This window comes from Equus asinus, chromosome 8, assembly GCF_041296235.1.
Source record: "Equus asinus isolate D_3611 breed Donkey chromosome 8, EquAss-T2T_v2, whole genome shotgun sequence".
Lineage (NCBI taxonomy): Eukaryota > Metazoa > Chordata > Mammalia > Perissodactyla > Equidae > Equus > Equus asinus.
This window is the reverse complement of record NC_091797.1, coordinates 32,669,035-32,681,284: the sequence shown is the minus strand read 5'-3', so window position 1 is coordinate 32,681,284 and position 12,250 is coordinate 32,669,035. Positions and strand designations below refer to the sequence as shown.

The 12,250-nt window shown below is 57.1% G+C and overlaps 3 protein-coding genes across 14 annotated transcripts; all 3 read right to left on the bottom strand.

Moving 5' to 3' along the window:
- Positions 1-103: 103 nt before the first annotated feature.
- On the bottom strand, positions 104-3,164 carry AGER (advanced glycosylation end-product specific receptor). Of its 12 annotated transcripts, none has more exons than XM_014840988.3 (11): positions 3,007-3,164; positions 2,719-2,825; positions 2,395-2,587; positions 2,152-2,216; positions 1,946-2,033; positions 1,657-1,851; positions 1,397-1,527; positions 1,058-1,199; positions 737-763; positions 488-614; positions 104-392 (listed from the first exon to the last, which is right to left on the bottom strand). In XM_014840988.3, the coding sequence occupies exons 1-11, from the start codon at positions 3,056-3,058 to the stop codon at positions 302-304; spliced, it is 1,218 nt and encodes a 405-aa protein (XP_014696474.1). In that variant the 5' UTR covers positions 3,059-3,164; the 3' UTR covers positions 104-301. The 12 variants fall into 12 exon arrangements, with proteins under 12 accessions (XP_014696474.1, XP_014696473.1, XP_070371322.1 ...); XM_014840987.3 differs by having other exon boundaries at positions 104-367; XM_070515221.1 differs by having other exon boundaries at positions 1,669-1,851.
- A 1,875-nt stretch (positions 3,165-5,039) lies between these two features.
- Positions 5,040-8,735, bottom strand: PBX2 (PBX homeobox 2). The gene is made up of 9 exons (XM_044776329.2): positions 8,500-8,735; positions 7,484-7,557; positions 7,002-7,249; positions 6,713-6,903; positions 6,396-6,531; positions 6,122-6,275; positions 5,651-5,739; positions 5,442-5,528; positions 5,040-5,313 (listed from the first exon to the last, which is right to left on the bottom strand). The coding sequence occupies exons 1-9, from the start codon at positions 8,718-8,720 to the stop codon at positions 5,221-5,223; spliced, it is 1,293 nt and encodes a 430-aa protein (XP_044632264.1). The 5' UTR covers positions 8,721-8,735; the 3' UTR covers positions 5,040-5,220.
- An 805-nt stretch (positions 8,736-9,540) lies between these two features.
- Positions 9,541-11,749, bottom strand: GPSM3 (G protein signaling modulator 3). The gene is made up of 5 exons (XM_014841014.3): positions 11,567-11,749; positions 11,287-11,331; positions 10,979-11,081; positions 10,542-10,741; positions 9,541-10,316 (listed from the first exon to the last, which is right to left on the bottom strand). Exons 2-5 carry the CDS (start codon positions 11,326-11,328, stop codon positions 10,179-10,181), a joined length of 483 nt encoding a protein of 160 aa, XP_014696500.1. The 5' UTR covers positions 11,329-11,331; positions 11,567-11,749; the 3' UTR covers positions 9,541-10,178.
- Between the last annotated feature and the right edge of the window lie 501 nt (positions 11,750-12,250).

The window sequence follows — 12,250 nt, the reverse complement described above, 5'->3', positions numbered from 1 at the left end:
AGATGTTTGGTGTGGTGTGGGCAAGGGTAAGGGTGAGCCCCTTTCCTTGAAGGCTCTCAAGGGTGCAGGGGGTCAGGGCATCACAGACACACACAAGAGCAAATGGGACAAAATGTGTCAGGTGTTTACTCATCACTGGGAGGCTCTGGTTGTGGAAGACAGTTTGGCGAGGTGGGGTAGAGGTTATACAGGGGAGAACTGGTCTGGGGCCAGAACATAGTGTGGGAAAAAGAAAAGGAAGCTGATGGACGGGGTCTGGTTGTGGGCCTCTCAAGGCCCTCCTGCACTGCTCTCGGCTGCCTCAGGCTCCTCTGACTGATTCAGCTCTGCACGCTCCTCCTCCTCCTCCTGGTGTTCTGGGACCTTCCTGGGGAGGAGTATTGGGGAGAATTCTGCACATGGTTTCTAGCACTCCGTCATTCCTCACCCATTTCCCTCCTTGCCAACTGGAAGCCCCAAGTCTGAGGTGTCTGCCTTCTCCACTCACCGCTCCTTTCCTCGTTGTTGCCTCCTTCGCCACATGATGGCGCCGATGAGCAGGGCGGCTGTCCCCAGGCCTCCTAGGATCCCCAGGGCCAGGGCTAGGGTTCCCAGCCCCGACCCACCCACAGAGCCTGTAGGGAGATGGGGAGAATTGAGGGCACAGCCCCACCACTCGCCATTCCTCTCTCGTTGACCATCCCCCAAGTTATGGTGGGGTCTGTCTGCTTCTCTCTGACCTTATCCAACCCCTCACCTGCAGTTGGCCCCTCCTCGCCTGTTTCTGGAAAACAAAGTGGGAGCAAGTCAGAAGGGAAGGCTTCAATTGGGAGAGGGCTATTTAGTGGGAGTCCCAGTGGAGTCCTGCCCTTTCTTCAGTTCGGAGGGGTGAGGGGACAGGCTGGGCTCCTCCCTTGGTAGGGTTTGGGTGGGGCAGAGGAGGCCTAGGTGTGGGTGCACTGTGGGAGGGGTGGGGTGGCTCTTGGGGACGATGCCAGAATGGGGTGGGGAATTGGAGCCTGCACTGTCCCTCAGCCCAGTCCCGGGGTCCCTGGGCTTTGGAGAGAGATCTCCTCACCAATGATGCTGATGCTGACAGCACGGCTTTCCTGGGGCCCGTGGCTGGGATGGGTGGCCACACAGCTGTAGGTGCCCTGGTCTTGAGGCCCTACGTCAGGGAGGAGCAGCACAGGGCTGGGGGGAAGGGGCAGGGGTGTGCCCTGGTGGGGGGAAGGGAACAGGAGACTGTTAGAGCTCCTGTCCACACATCACATACTCCTGTCCTTTTGTCTCCGCATCCTCAGATACCCTGTTTTCCTCCGCAGTTCCTTGCCTGCCTCTTTCTCCATGAACCTCCTGCCCACCTAGTTGCCAATTATGTATCTACCTCCCAGCCCCCTCTCTCCAGGTAACTCACGTCCTTGATCCAGTGGATTTGAGGAGGGGGCTGGGCAGGGGCTTCACAGGTCAGGGTCACAGTACTACCAGGAGCTACTGCTCCACCTTCTGGCTCCACCATCAACTGGACCTCCTTCAAAGGCACAGGCTCTGGAGGTGGGAAGGGGCATGAGGTTGAGTTACACCTGTGTGTGGTCCCAGTGGCCATGGGCTTAACCCTTCCCTCCCTGAGGGCCACACTTTCAGAATGTGCTCTTCCGAGCTTGGGGCCCTCCCCACCTCTGCCCTCACCCCAGACAGTAAGCTGGAAGGGGGCCGTGTGCAGGGCTCGGCGCCGGGGAAGGCTGGGGCTGAAGCTACAGGAGAAAGTGGGGCGGGGAGCACCCCCCCGGGCTGGGGTCACCATCAGCTCCGACTGGAGTGTGAAAAGCCCTGTCTCAGGGTGTCTCCTGGTCTCTTCCTTCACAGATGCTCCTATGGTGTGGGGAGGACAAGGTAAGACATCCCAGGGTAGGTGTGGGAAAGGGATCAGAAAGAAGGCAGCTAAGAGGGCAGACCTTGGACTTACCTTTCCCATCAGGTATCAGGGGTTTCCCATCCAAGTGCCAGCTAAGAGTCCCAGCAGGGTAGCTCCCCTCAGACACACATGTCCCCACCTAAGGAAAGAGTGATCTCATCATCTTTGAAAATAAGAGACTCCATACACATACACACAGCTACACTCCCCTCCCATGCTCAGGACCGCTTTCTACTTCTCCCCCTTTCTCCCACTACCTTATTGGGGACACCAGCCGTGAGTTCAGAGGCAGGATCAACAATTTCTGGCTTCCCAGGAATCTCTGAAGGAGGGAAAAATCCAATCAGAGGCTGTGGCTTTGAAGATTCTCACACCGGGTATGGGAATGAGGGTAGCTGAAGTCAGAGGGTCTCACACCAGGGCCAGGGAGTCACTGGCTGGGGTTGAAGGCTTTTCCTTAGTTGAGGGGTGGGCCTTGGAGAAGGCCCTGGAACCCTTACGGTAGACTCGGACTTGGTAGTTGGACTTGGTCTCCTTTCCATTCCTGCTTGTTGCCCGGCACCGGAAAGTCCCCTCATCCTGGATCCCAACAGCAGGCAGGAGGAGGGAGCCGTTGGGGAGGATACGAGCCACGCTATCCCAGGGGCCTCCCTGGGGAGACAGGACCTTCCAAGCTTCTGTTCGGCCTGTGTTCTGGGGACAGAAGAGAGGGGCCTAAACAGTGCATGCCCTTTGGGAAAGGACTGATGAGGCAGGGAGGTGGGGATGGAAATCGTCACTGTTCTCTCCGGAAGTGGGAAGGTTGCAACAGGAGCCCCGCTTACCAGTTTCCATTCCAGCTGCTGGGGTGGTTTCTTGGGAGCCCCCTTACAGTTGAGCACCAGTGGCTTCCCGATCCGGGCTGTGATGTTTTGACTGCCGACTACTGCTCCTGGGAGACAGCACCACAGTAGAGGGGCAGGTAGAACATAGGGGCTAATAAAACTAGAACAGGGTGGGTGAGGGAGCTTGAAAAGCAGTGCCCGCGTTCCAGGAAAGTTCTAGGGAGATTTTGGGGGTGGGGGGTGGAGTGCTTTCTGCAGGGAGCGTCAGTGTCGGCGGCAGTGGCTCACCCCACAGACTGAGCACCAGCACCCAGGCTCCGGCCGCTGCCCCTGCTGCCATCCTGCTTCGTGCCCAGGCTCCTGGCTCTGTCTGCCCCTCTCAGTGCTGTGGCCACCGCCCTAGGTTGGGCTTGCACCCTCTTTCCTGCCCCCTGCCCCCATCTCCCCATCCTCTCCCATCACAGGGAATGCTAGGAATTCATGCTACTTGGACAAGAGTCCTTCAGGTACCAGGAGAAACAATTATCACCCCACCCCTGGGCACTGCCAGCCTCTGGGCACAGCCACATCCGTGGGGGTGGGGAGTACACCTTCTAGGGTCTCTTATCCCCTCAAGACCCCCAACCTATTCCATCAGTCCACAGAGGGCTGGCTGCCTGGTGGACCACTGGGGTGCCATTTTGGCTAGGCAAGATTGCTAAGCAACAGGGTTCAGGCCAGGCTGTTTCCGTGGAAAGGAGGCAAGGGTGAAACGTGGGGCCTGGGTGGTGAGGGCAAGGCTGGGGGACTTGGGAAAAACCCCGTTTGGGGATTTTTGAGAAAAATATATTTTTTTTCTGGGGTTTCTCATGTTTTTGAAAATAATTCTCAACTAAACCCAGGGAAAAAAGAAATTTCTTTATTTAAAACTGCATTTTTTTTTCTGTGAAACTACAAGTTTACAAGTGAGGAGAGAACTGCCCCCAGCCCGTGCCTCCCGCCCCCCCCACCCATCACACTCCCAACCTGCCCCCCAATCCTGCCCGGATCTTTGACGGGAGGGGTTCCCCACTATGACAGTCTTGTAAAATCCTGAGGCTGTTTGAGGGGTTCAGATGGTAGGGCTCAGGGCCAAGGATGGGACAGTGGTGATTTGACTTTCCCCATACCTGGCTTTTGCAACCTCCCTCCTCTCTCTCCCCACCCTCTTGATTTTGGACTGAGAAAACAAAGATACCTCATTTCTGGGGAAATTGAGGGAGATACATACACAAGCAACCCCAACCCATATTTAACATATTTGGCAATAACCCCGTCCCCATTCTTCCCCCTCCAATCTGCAAACAGTAGGTAAAACAAAAAAGACTTAAAGACATGTCACACACAGGGGAAGGTGGCATTTCCTCAAAATTACTAAGTCCAGTCCTGCCCAAGGGTCGTGGGAAGAGGGAGAAAGGCCAGCAGAACAAGCCCGACTGCCTCCACACGAAACGCGGCAGAAAGCTGCCTGCACAAGCAAAGATCACCTGGTTTTACGAGCAAAGGAGAACACCTAAGTCATTTTAGGGGGGCAGGTTTTGTGCCCTGCTAAATGTACTTTCTGATGGATAGGACTGGAGCCAGGCAGGCCTCTTCACCAGTTCTATTTGTTCCCCTTTGTCTTATGATCCCTTGGGCTATCACCCCTAATAGGGGAAAGCAAGAAATCAAAAAAAAAAAAGTCAACATATTTATAAAAACATCTACTTCCCCCAAACTAAATTAAAAATTAAGAACCAACAACAACAACAAAACAAAAAATCAAAAAAATACAGATGGATCCCAGGGTTTCTTTTTCTTTCATTAAAAAAAAAAAAAGTTCAACCCCAAAGCCCAGTCAACAATTCCCTAAAGTAGCAGAAACTCCCTCCGAGGTAGATATCTGAGTCAGACACTCTCGTCCACCGAGCGATTCTATTGGTTTAAGATGAGCTGCGTATGAGGTAATAAAGCCGTCTGGAGGGGCAGGGGGTGGGGAGGCACAGGGGCGTGGCCCATGTCCTCTGTCCAGAAGTCGTGTCCCCATTTTTGGCATCTCTGGTCAGGCAGGGCTGGCGTCTCCACAGATCCCAGAGCAGATAAGTGGGGTGGGGGAGGGAGAGTGGGAGAGCCCAGAGAGAGAAAGAGAACCAGAATAGTTGTATGTGTGTGTATATGAGAGAGGGAGAGTGGGGGACAGAGAGAGGAGAAAGGGATCTGAAAGATAGGTGTGTGTGTTTCTGTGTAAGAAAAGGAGGGAGAAAAAAGACTGAAAAAAGGAAAAAAGGGGGAGACAGACCCCACTCTTCCTCTAGGGTACTCCATTCTCCCTGCTATGTAATCAGCACCCCCAGCACTGAGAGAGTCTGGTGGGGGAGGGATGACCCCATTTGCCCGTCTCTGTCTTGTGCTTCTCCTGTGTCTGGGGTTTGTCCTCTGGATGCCTGCGTCCTCTTCAAGAGTCACCTTGTGAGCCCCATACCCCTGTAGCCCTGAGGGGCGAGATCAGTTGGAAGTGTCAGAGTGAACGCTCCCTGGTCCCTCTGTCGGGGATGTCACTGAGGATGGGGTCACAGCCTCCTGCCAGCCGCCGTTTGCCTGGGAAAGGAGAGAAACAGTTGGGGTAGGGCTCTGGGAAATCTAGTGTGGGGCACAACACTGCTAGGGAAAAGGCCCTTCTGTCCTGGTGGGATGTGGAGAGAGGGGGGCTTCAGGTATCCACTCACCCTCATTTCCCGAGGGCTGTACATCTGGCCTCCCCCGAGGTTATCCCCGTAGCCCCCTGGCCCCATTGAGTGTCGGAGTGATTCCACCTGCAGGTGGCAAAGGAGAGCATGACACAGTGAGAAGGCTCAAAAGAAGAAAATTCCAAATCATGAAGGGAGGGAAATCGAGTTTGGGAATGCCCTACCCAAGGGGACATGGGCCACCTGACCTGGGAAGCAGAGTAGGAATCTCCATTGAGCCCGGGCATCCCCAGAAACATGTCTCCAGATCCTGAGAGATTGAAAGAGCCGCCAGAGCCTTGGGGGAGCAGAGAGGGAATGGGGGAAGAGTATAACAGAGCCTGCGATCGCAGACAGGAGACTCACCGCAGCTCTCAGTTTCCAAAAAGCCCTCTGAACTAGCTCTCAGGGGGTATGCCACTACCCGCAAATTATCCACAAAACACTGCAACACTCAGAAAGAGCAGGCTGTTCCTGAGCCTCCCCTGGCCACTTGCTGGAAGAAAGGCAGAAGTAACTTTTTTGGAATGGCCTCTGTCCCCTGACATCCCCACCTCATCTCAGCTTGGTCCCTCTCACCCCAAAAGGCCCCCTCTCTGCTATGATCCTGCTTAGATAGGAAATGGGAACAAAAGCAGGAAGTGTGCAAAACAGCCAGCCAGGGTGGCAGTGGGATCCACCTGCGGAGGAAGGGGGTGTTGGGGAGCTGGTGCGGCTGTGGCCCCCCTGGGTGACTGACACGGCAGTTTTGACGGCATAGATGTTTGCCTCCTCTTGGAACTTTCCAATATTTTTCTTATAGCGAATCCGCTTGTTGCCAAACCAGTTGGAGACCTGTGAGGCATTGGGCAGAAAGGAGGGTCAGGTGGAAACCTTTCCCTCTGGAAGCCCCTCAGTCAATAGGATCCGAGAGCTTTACTGCCCGAAATTTCCTTCCCCAAGCCTCCCCAATACCTGAGAGACGGTGATTCCGCACTTCTTGGCAAGCTCCTCCTTAGCCTCCTCACTAGGATATGGGTTACTCAGGTGAGAATAGAAATACTCATTTAGGACCTCAGTGGCTTGTTTGCTGAAGTTACGTCGTTTTCGTCTACAGAGGAGGAAGAAGGGTAGTGAGCACACTGGTGTTCTGGCAGGGCCTCCATGTTGCATAACTCCAGAGAGTGCCATGGTTATGGAATACTGTGTTGGGCAACATGGTGGCCTGGGGACTTGGAGAACACTGGGGAGGAGCCCAGTGCTGGGGGCCAGCCTGGGCCCCTGGGCCCCACCTGGCATCCAGGAAGCGGGAACGCAGGATCATGACCGCCTCGCAAGTGCTCTGCTTGAGCTGCATCTGGATGGCGCTGAACTTTCGATGGATGATGCTCACCATGCGTTCCATCTCCTTGGGTGCCACAGGCCGCGTGCGGCTCTGCTCCCTCAGCAGGTTCATGACGTGGGTCGTGAACTCATTACATGCCTGCAGTCGGGGCCAGTGGGCTGTGAGGAGGAGCCCTCTGGCTCTGGGATTCCCCACAACAGCCCCTCCCTCCACCCACTCCAGCCTCTGCTCCTCACCTGCTCATACTTCTCCAGCTCTGAGTGGTAGATGTGGCGGATCTGGGCAAGTTTGCTGCGATAGTCTGAGTGTTCGATGGAGTTGTCAGGGGACACACCGCCCCCGGAGGCTGCAGCGGCTGCAGCTGCTGCTGCTGAGCCCCCCCCTTTCTCAGGCCCAGCCACACCCTCTGCCAGAAGCATGTTGTCCAAGCGCATCAGCTGTGGGTCCACCGGCTCTTCCTCTTGGGAGCTTCGAATGCTGAGGCCTAGTGTGCAGGCAAGTGGATTCAGGGACCCAGGGACCCCACACCCAGCTCTCAGCCCTGCTGGTGCCTCCTGGAGACCCAAGCTTCCAGGTTTTGGTTCCTTCTCCAATCCCCCTAGCAACCTTCCTAATCCCCACTTTCCTCAGGGCTCCAAGTTGTCAAGTCTTAGCTTAAATGCTATAGAGAACAGCATTCTATCCCCAGAGTTGAGGAATCAGAGGGGGACCCACATACCGGTTTTCTCCTTGATTTCACACAGGACGCTAAAGAGAGCAGGCTTCATTCGGTGGCAGTTTAGGGCATGTTTCCTTGGGAGGAACAGAGAGAAAAGTTGAGAAGCTACAGAAACAGAGTGGGAGTGCAGTGGGAGACCATGAGGGTGAGAGAGGGGAGCCTGGGAACAAGAAGGGAAACAAGAAAGCAGGACTGGGGGTGGAATGGAGCTGGGGGGGTTCTTAGGAAGACATCAGCTCATATAGGATGGAGATGTGGGGAAGCTGCTTGGCTTCAGGAAGATGGAGGGAAGGTGCAAGCAGCAGGCTAAGGACACCGTGGGTGGGCTGGGGGCTGTGGGGGATGGTCTAGAAGGGTTTAGAGGATGAATTTGGGGGTGACTGCAGAATTAAGGGTGACAAGGTAGATTTCAGAGGAAGAGAGATGGAGGCCTGGGAGAAGACTCAGAGTTTGAGGTGCCAGAGAGGAGTTAGGGGTGCTAAAGTGGGGAGTTCAGTATAGATGTGTATGGAGGGTCCTGGGACTGAGCAGGGCCAGAGGCTCTGATGCTCCTAGAGTCAGGCTGAGCAGGGGTGAAGGCTGGGTGAAGACCCTTGGAGGCTGGGCCATGGGTGGAGAAGGCTGGTAGGAGCTCTCGGGAGGGGTGTGGTGGTCCCCAGGTCTGGAGAGGAGTGGGGTGGGCTGGGTAGAGAGTTAGGGGAGAAGACAGCATAGCAGTTTCTTACTCTGGGAGCCAGAAGGGGGCTCTGGAGATGGAAGGATGTTCCAGAAGAGTATGGGGGTCAGTGAGAAGTTGGGGGGGTGAGACCACCTGGGGGTTCCCTCTGGAGGTTTCAGGGCCTGGGGGTGAAGGGAGGTTTGAGAGGGATCTCTCATCTCAGCGCTCCCAGGGATAAGGGGAAGAGAAGAGAGCTGTAGGATCCTGAAGTTGGGGGGTGGGGGCTCCCAGAAGATTCAGAGCTTGTGAATGGGGCTTCTGCTGGCTCTGTGTGGGGTCCCGGGATGGGGGCACTCACTTGGCCTGGGCCTCGTCCAGGCTCTGGTCGGTGATGGTCATTATCTGCTGCAGAATGTCCCCGATGTCTTGCTTCCCTCGGCCTCCCGGGACCCCCCCGCTACCCCCACCGGGGTCTCCGCCACCGGGAGGCTCGCCAGGCCCCCCAGGTTCCCCACCCACCAAGCCCAGGCCCCCCCGGCCCCCGCCTGGAGGGGGCGGCCCCAGTAGCCGCTCGTCCATAGTTGGGGGGGGGCCCTGAGGCCCCCTCCCTGCTCCGCCCCTCCCCCCGCCTGGTTACTTCCCCCCCTAAACTCGCTGGGGCCGCTGCTCCCTCCGCCCCAACCCCCGCCCGTCTCCCCCGCTCCCAGCTCCCCCGGGGGTTCACCCCGGCCCGGATGGGAGACCTGGGGTACCGGCTGGGCCCCCCACAGGAGACCCCGGCCCCCGGCGGCGGAGAAAATGGAGCCGGAGAGAGAGGAGGCCCAAGCGGGGGTGTGTGTGAGAGCGAGCGAGGAGGGAGGAGGGAGAAGGGGGGGGAGCGAGGGAGGGAGGCTGGGGGAGGGGAGCCGGGGAGGAAGAGGAGGGGAGAAGAGAGGAGGAACGGGGAGGAGCTGGGGGCGGAGAGACACACAGAAACAGAGGAACTGAGACCGAGTGGAGGAGGGGAGAGGGAAGGGGGGACGAGGGGAGGAGACTAGCCCATGGGAGGAAAAAAGGGAAGGCCCCGGAGCTGGACTTCTGTGTTGGGGGCTGGGGTCTTGCCGCCTGGGTTCTGAATCGGGGATCTCGGGGATGTGGTCTCTGGCCGCTGGAATGCCTGGGTTCACAGACATCCCAGTTCATATTTCTTGTCCTAATGACTCCTCTCCCTGTTCTATTTAATTAAAACCGGGAGGGGGGGTTGGGGGGGATAATTAGGGAGGTCTCCAGCCGCTGCTTAATGAGCCAGTAATTAACCAGCCAGGGAGGGGAGCTGGCCTATGGCCAGACTGAGGAGAGAAGCGGCCTCTGGCCTCACCTTCCTACCCTCCACCCGGCAGCCCCAGACACCAGTCTTCAGTCCGGAGGGGAATTATATTTATTCGTACAGTCAAAACATGAGACAGACTCAGAGCAGCAGTGGGGAGGGTGGGCAGGGCTAAATGTCCATTCACAGCCTGTAGGCCCCTCAGTCTTGGGACTGCGGTTGCTGTGGTGGGGGTGAGAGAAGAGTCTTTATCTCTTTGCTGTGCCCACTCTCCCTTCTTTTCTTATTGGGAAGAAGGGTGGAACACTCACTCAGGTCACAACCTTGGGAGATATGCCTTTTCTTGGGAGATGGAGGTCTGAGCCCTCAGATCCTGTCTAGTGGCTTGACTACTGGGGGTGTCCCCACAGCTCAGGACCAAGACTCCCAGCCACTCCCTGCGATCAGAGGAGGGGTTGTAGTATCCCTTGGTGGCTGGGATCTTCTCACTGCCTCAAGCTCCCATGTACTGGGGAGGGAGTTAAATGACCATCCTACCTTGACTATTCCTAAGGTTTGAGGACTTACACCCCCTCCAATTCCCAGGGAAGGTAGATGAAGGCGATGAATATTGAGATTTCTGATGGGTCTTCCAGTCTCTAGTGGCCCTGCCAAGCAGGGTTGATGGCATGCAACGGGCTGCCCAGCTTTGAGCCCCAGGAGTGCAGAGGGGCTGGTGTGGGGCTCAAGTCTCAGCAGGTGTGTGTGGGGGGCCGGGACCTTTGCTCCTCCATTCGACCCCCACCCTGAACTCTCAGCAGCAACTCCAGGAGCTCCTGCCCCCCTGGAGGTAGGGGAGGCTCTGACCGCTGGGCTTCCATCCGCTGGCACTGGAGGAGTGGAGGGAGGAGAGGGTGTTGGTGAGGTTCTAAGAGGAGCAAGCCTTAAAAGGAGCCAGGGCTGGTGTGAGGGGCATGTAGGACACCTGTGATGGGAATGGGGGGACTAGGGCCTGGCGAGGGGGCAGTTGGGGAGCAGGAGTGGTAGGTCCCAAAAGAGAACAGGGGCTAAGAGACCAGGAAGCCTGGATCTTGCCTCCTGGGAGGGTGGCTTACCTGGTGACTGAGGATGGTGCTATAGAGCTGTTCTCTGTCCTCAAGAGGCCGAAGTGGGGCTGGAACTCGGCTTGGGGGGTTCTGGGGGGCGTGGAAGGTGGCCCTCTGCTCCTCTAGGCGGCGGGACTGGGCCTCAGCCACCAGGTCCAGGAGGCGCTCAGTCTGCAGGGAGAGCAGGGAGGCCGAGCGGGGTCCCAGGGCTGGGGAGAGGAGGGAGAGGGCTCAAAGACTCACAGAAATTGGCAGACAGGAGTGGTGGTGGTGGTGGTGGTGGGGGCAAGGTAAGGTGATTAGGGACTAGGGGACAGAGCTGAGGGGGTACGATGGGGAGTCCGGAGGAGGTGGGGAGAGGGTCCATGATGGAGTAGGCTTTGGTAATGGGATCAGGAAGGATATGGGCACCAGGGTCAGGGAGCCACCTGGGTGGATGGAAGTACCTGTGTGGCGGGTCCCTGGAGGAGGAGGGGACGGAGGAGCAGATCGCCAAGGCCGAGTGTTGGTGTTCACAGGGGGCCAACCATGCTCATCCTGTTGGGGGCCCTGGTGTGGAGAGACATCCGGTCCAGTCAGACGGAGGTAGGGTGGGCAAGGGGCTAGGCTAGCAGCTCATTTCCTCTCTGTCTCTGTTCTTGCTTCAGTGTGTCCAAGCCCTTCCAAGTTGCCTGAGTCCACCGTCACTAGGTCCTAGGTCCTCTCACCTTCCTCTCTCCCAGTGTCAGCCTCCCCGACCTGGTGCCCGGCTCACCTGCTCACCATCCTCTTCTTCCTGGGGTCTCTCGGCCTCCATCCCCTGGAGGGGAGAAACCGATGGGGGAGGGGTAGCTGGGATTTGGGAGGAGGGCCGGAACCCTGGGTTCCTGAGGGGAATGGGGGCTGGAAGGGGTGGGGGTGAGCCGGGGGCTGGATGCCTGGGTACTGAACAGGAAGCTGGGTTCCTGGTCAGCCCCCCCACGGGCCCCGCCCATCCCTGTCAACTTCCTCCAGTTCTCTTTTCCCACCCAAGCTGCTCGCTCAATTTCTCTCACCCCAGGGAAGCACAGACTGGGAAAAGCTGCAGTCGTGGAGGGGGTTCATGGTGGGGAAGGACTCTTGGCTTCTCATCTCCAGAGCCTCAGTGGTCCCCTAACCCCGGGCTCTGTTCCCTCCACCCCCCTCCTCCCCTTCAGCTCTTTCTGTCAACACAGGAACTAGCTACACAGGAAGTGGTTTCACTCCTCAGAACCCCCTCCCCCTTCACCCCCCAGGTCCCTTCCCTAAGATGGAACCTGATGTAGGATTTGGCTCTCCCCTGCTTCCTAGTTTCCCTCAGACTTATTGAGACTGGAGGGGCCTGATTCCAGTGGGAAGCAGAGGACTCAGACCCAGGGATGTCGGACCCTCAAACATATACATAAACCCCTAGCACTGGGTCCAACACAAAGTAAGTATTCAATAAACATGTTGAGTAGTTATCCTTGCTCTCCGGGTGCTTATTGTCTATTCAGGGGACAAGATACCTACCAAATGTGAGAGACAAGGGGCAGGGGAAACTTTCCTCTGGTCATGAATGAGGGATACAGAAATGGAAAAGGGAGAGATCTACCTGCCTGGCTGGGTCTTTGATCAGTGCTGGTCAGGCTGGGTGGCACCAGGGTGGGAGCAGGATAGACATTTGCAACCTCTCAAAGGCAACCTGTCACGTTAGGTTTACAGCTGAGTGACTTGGCGCA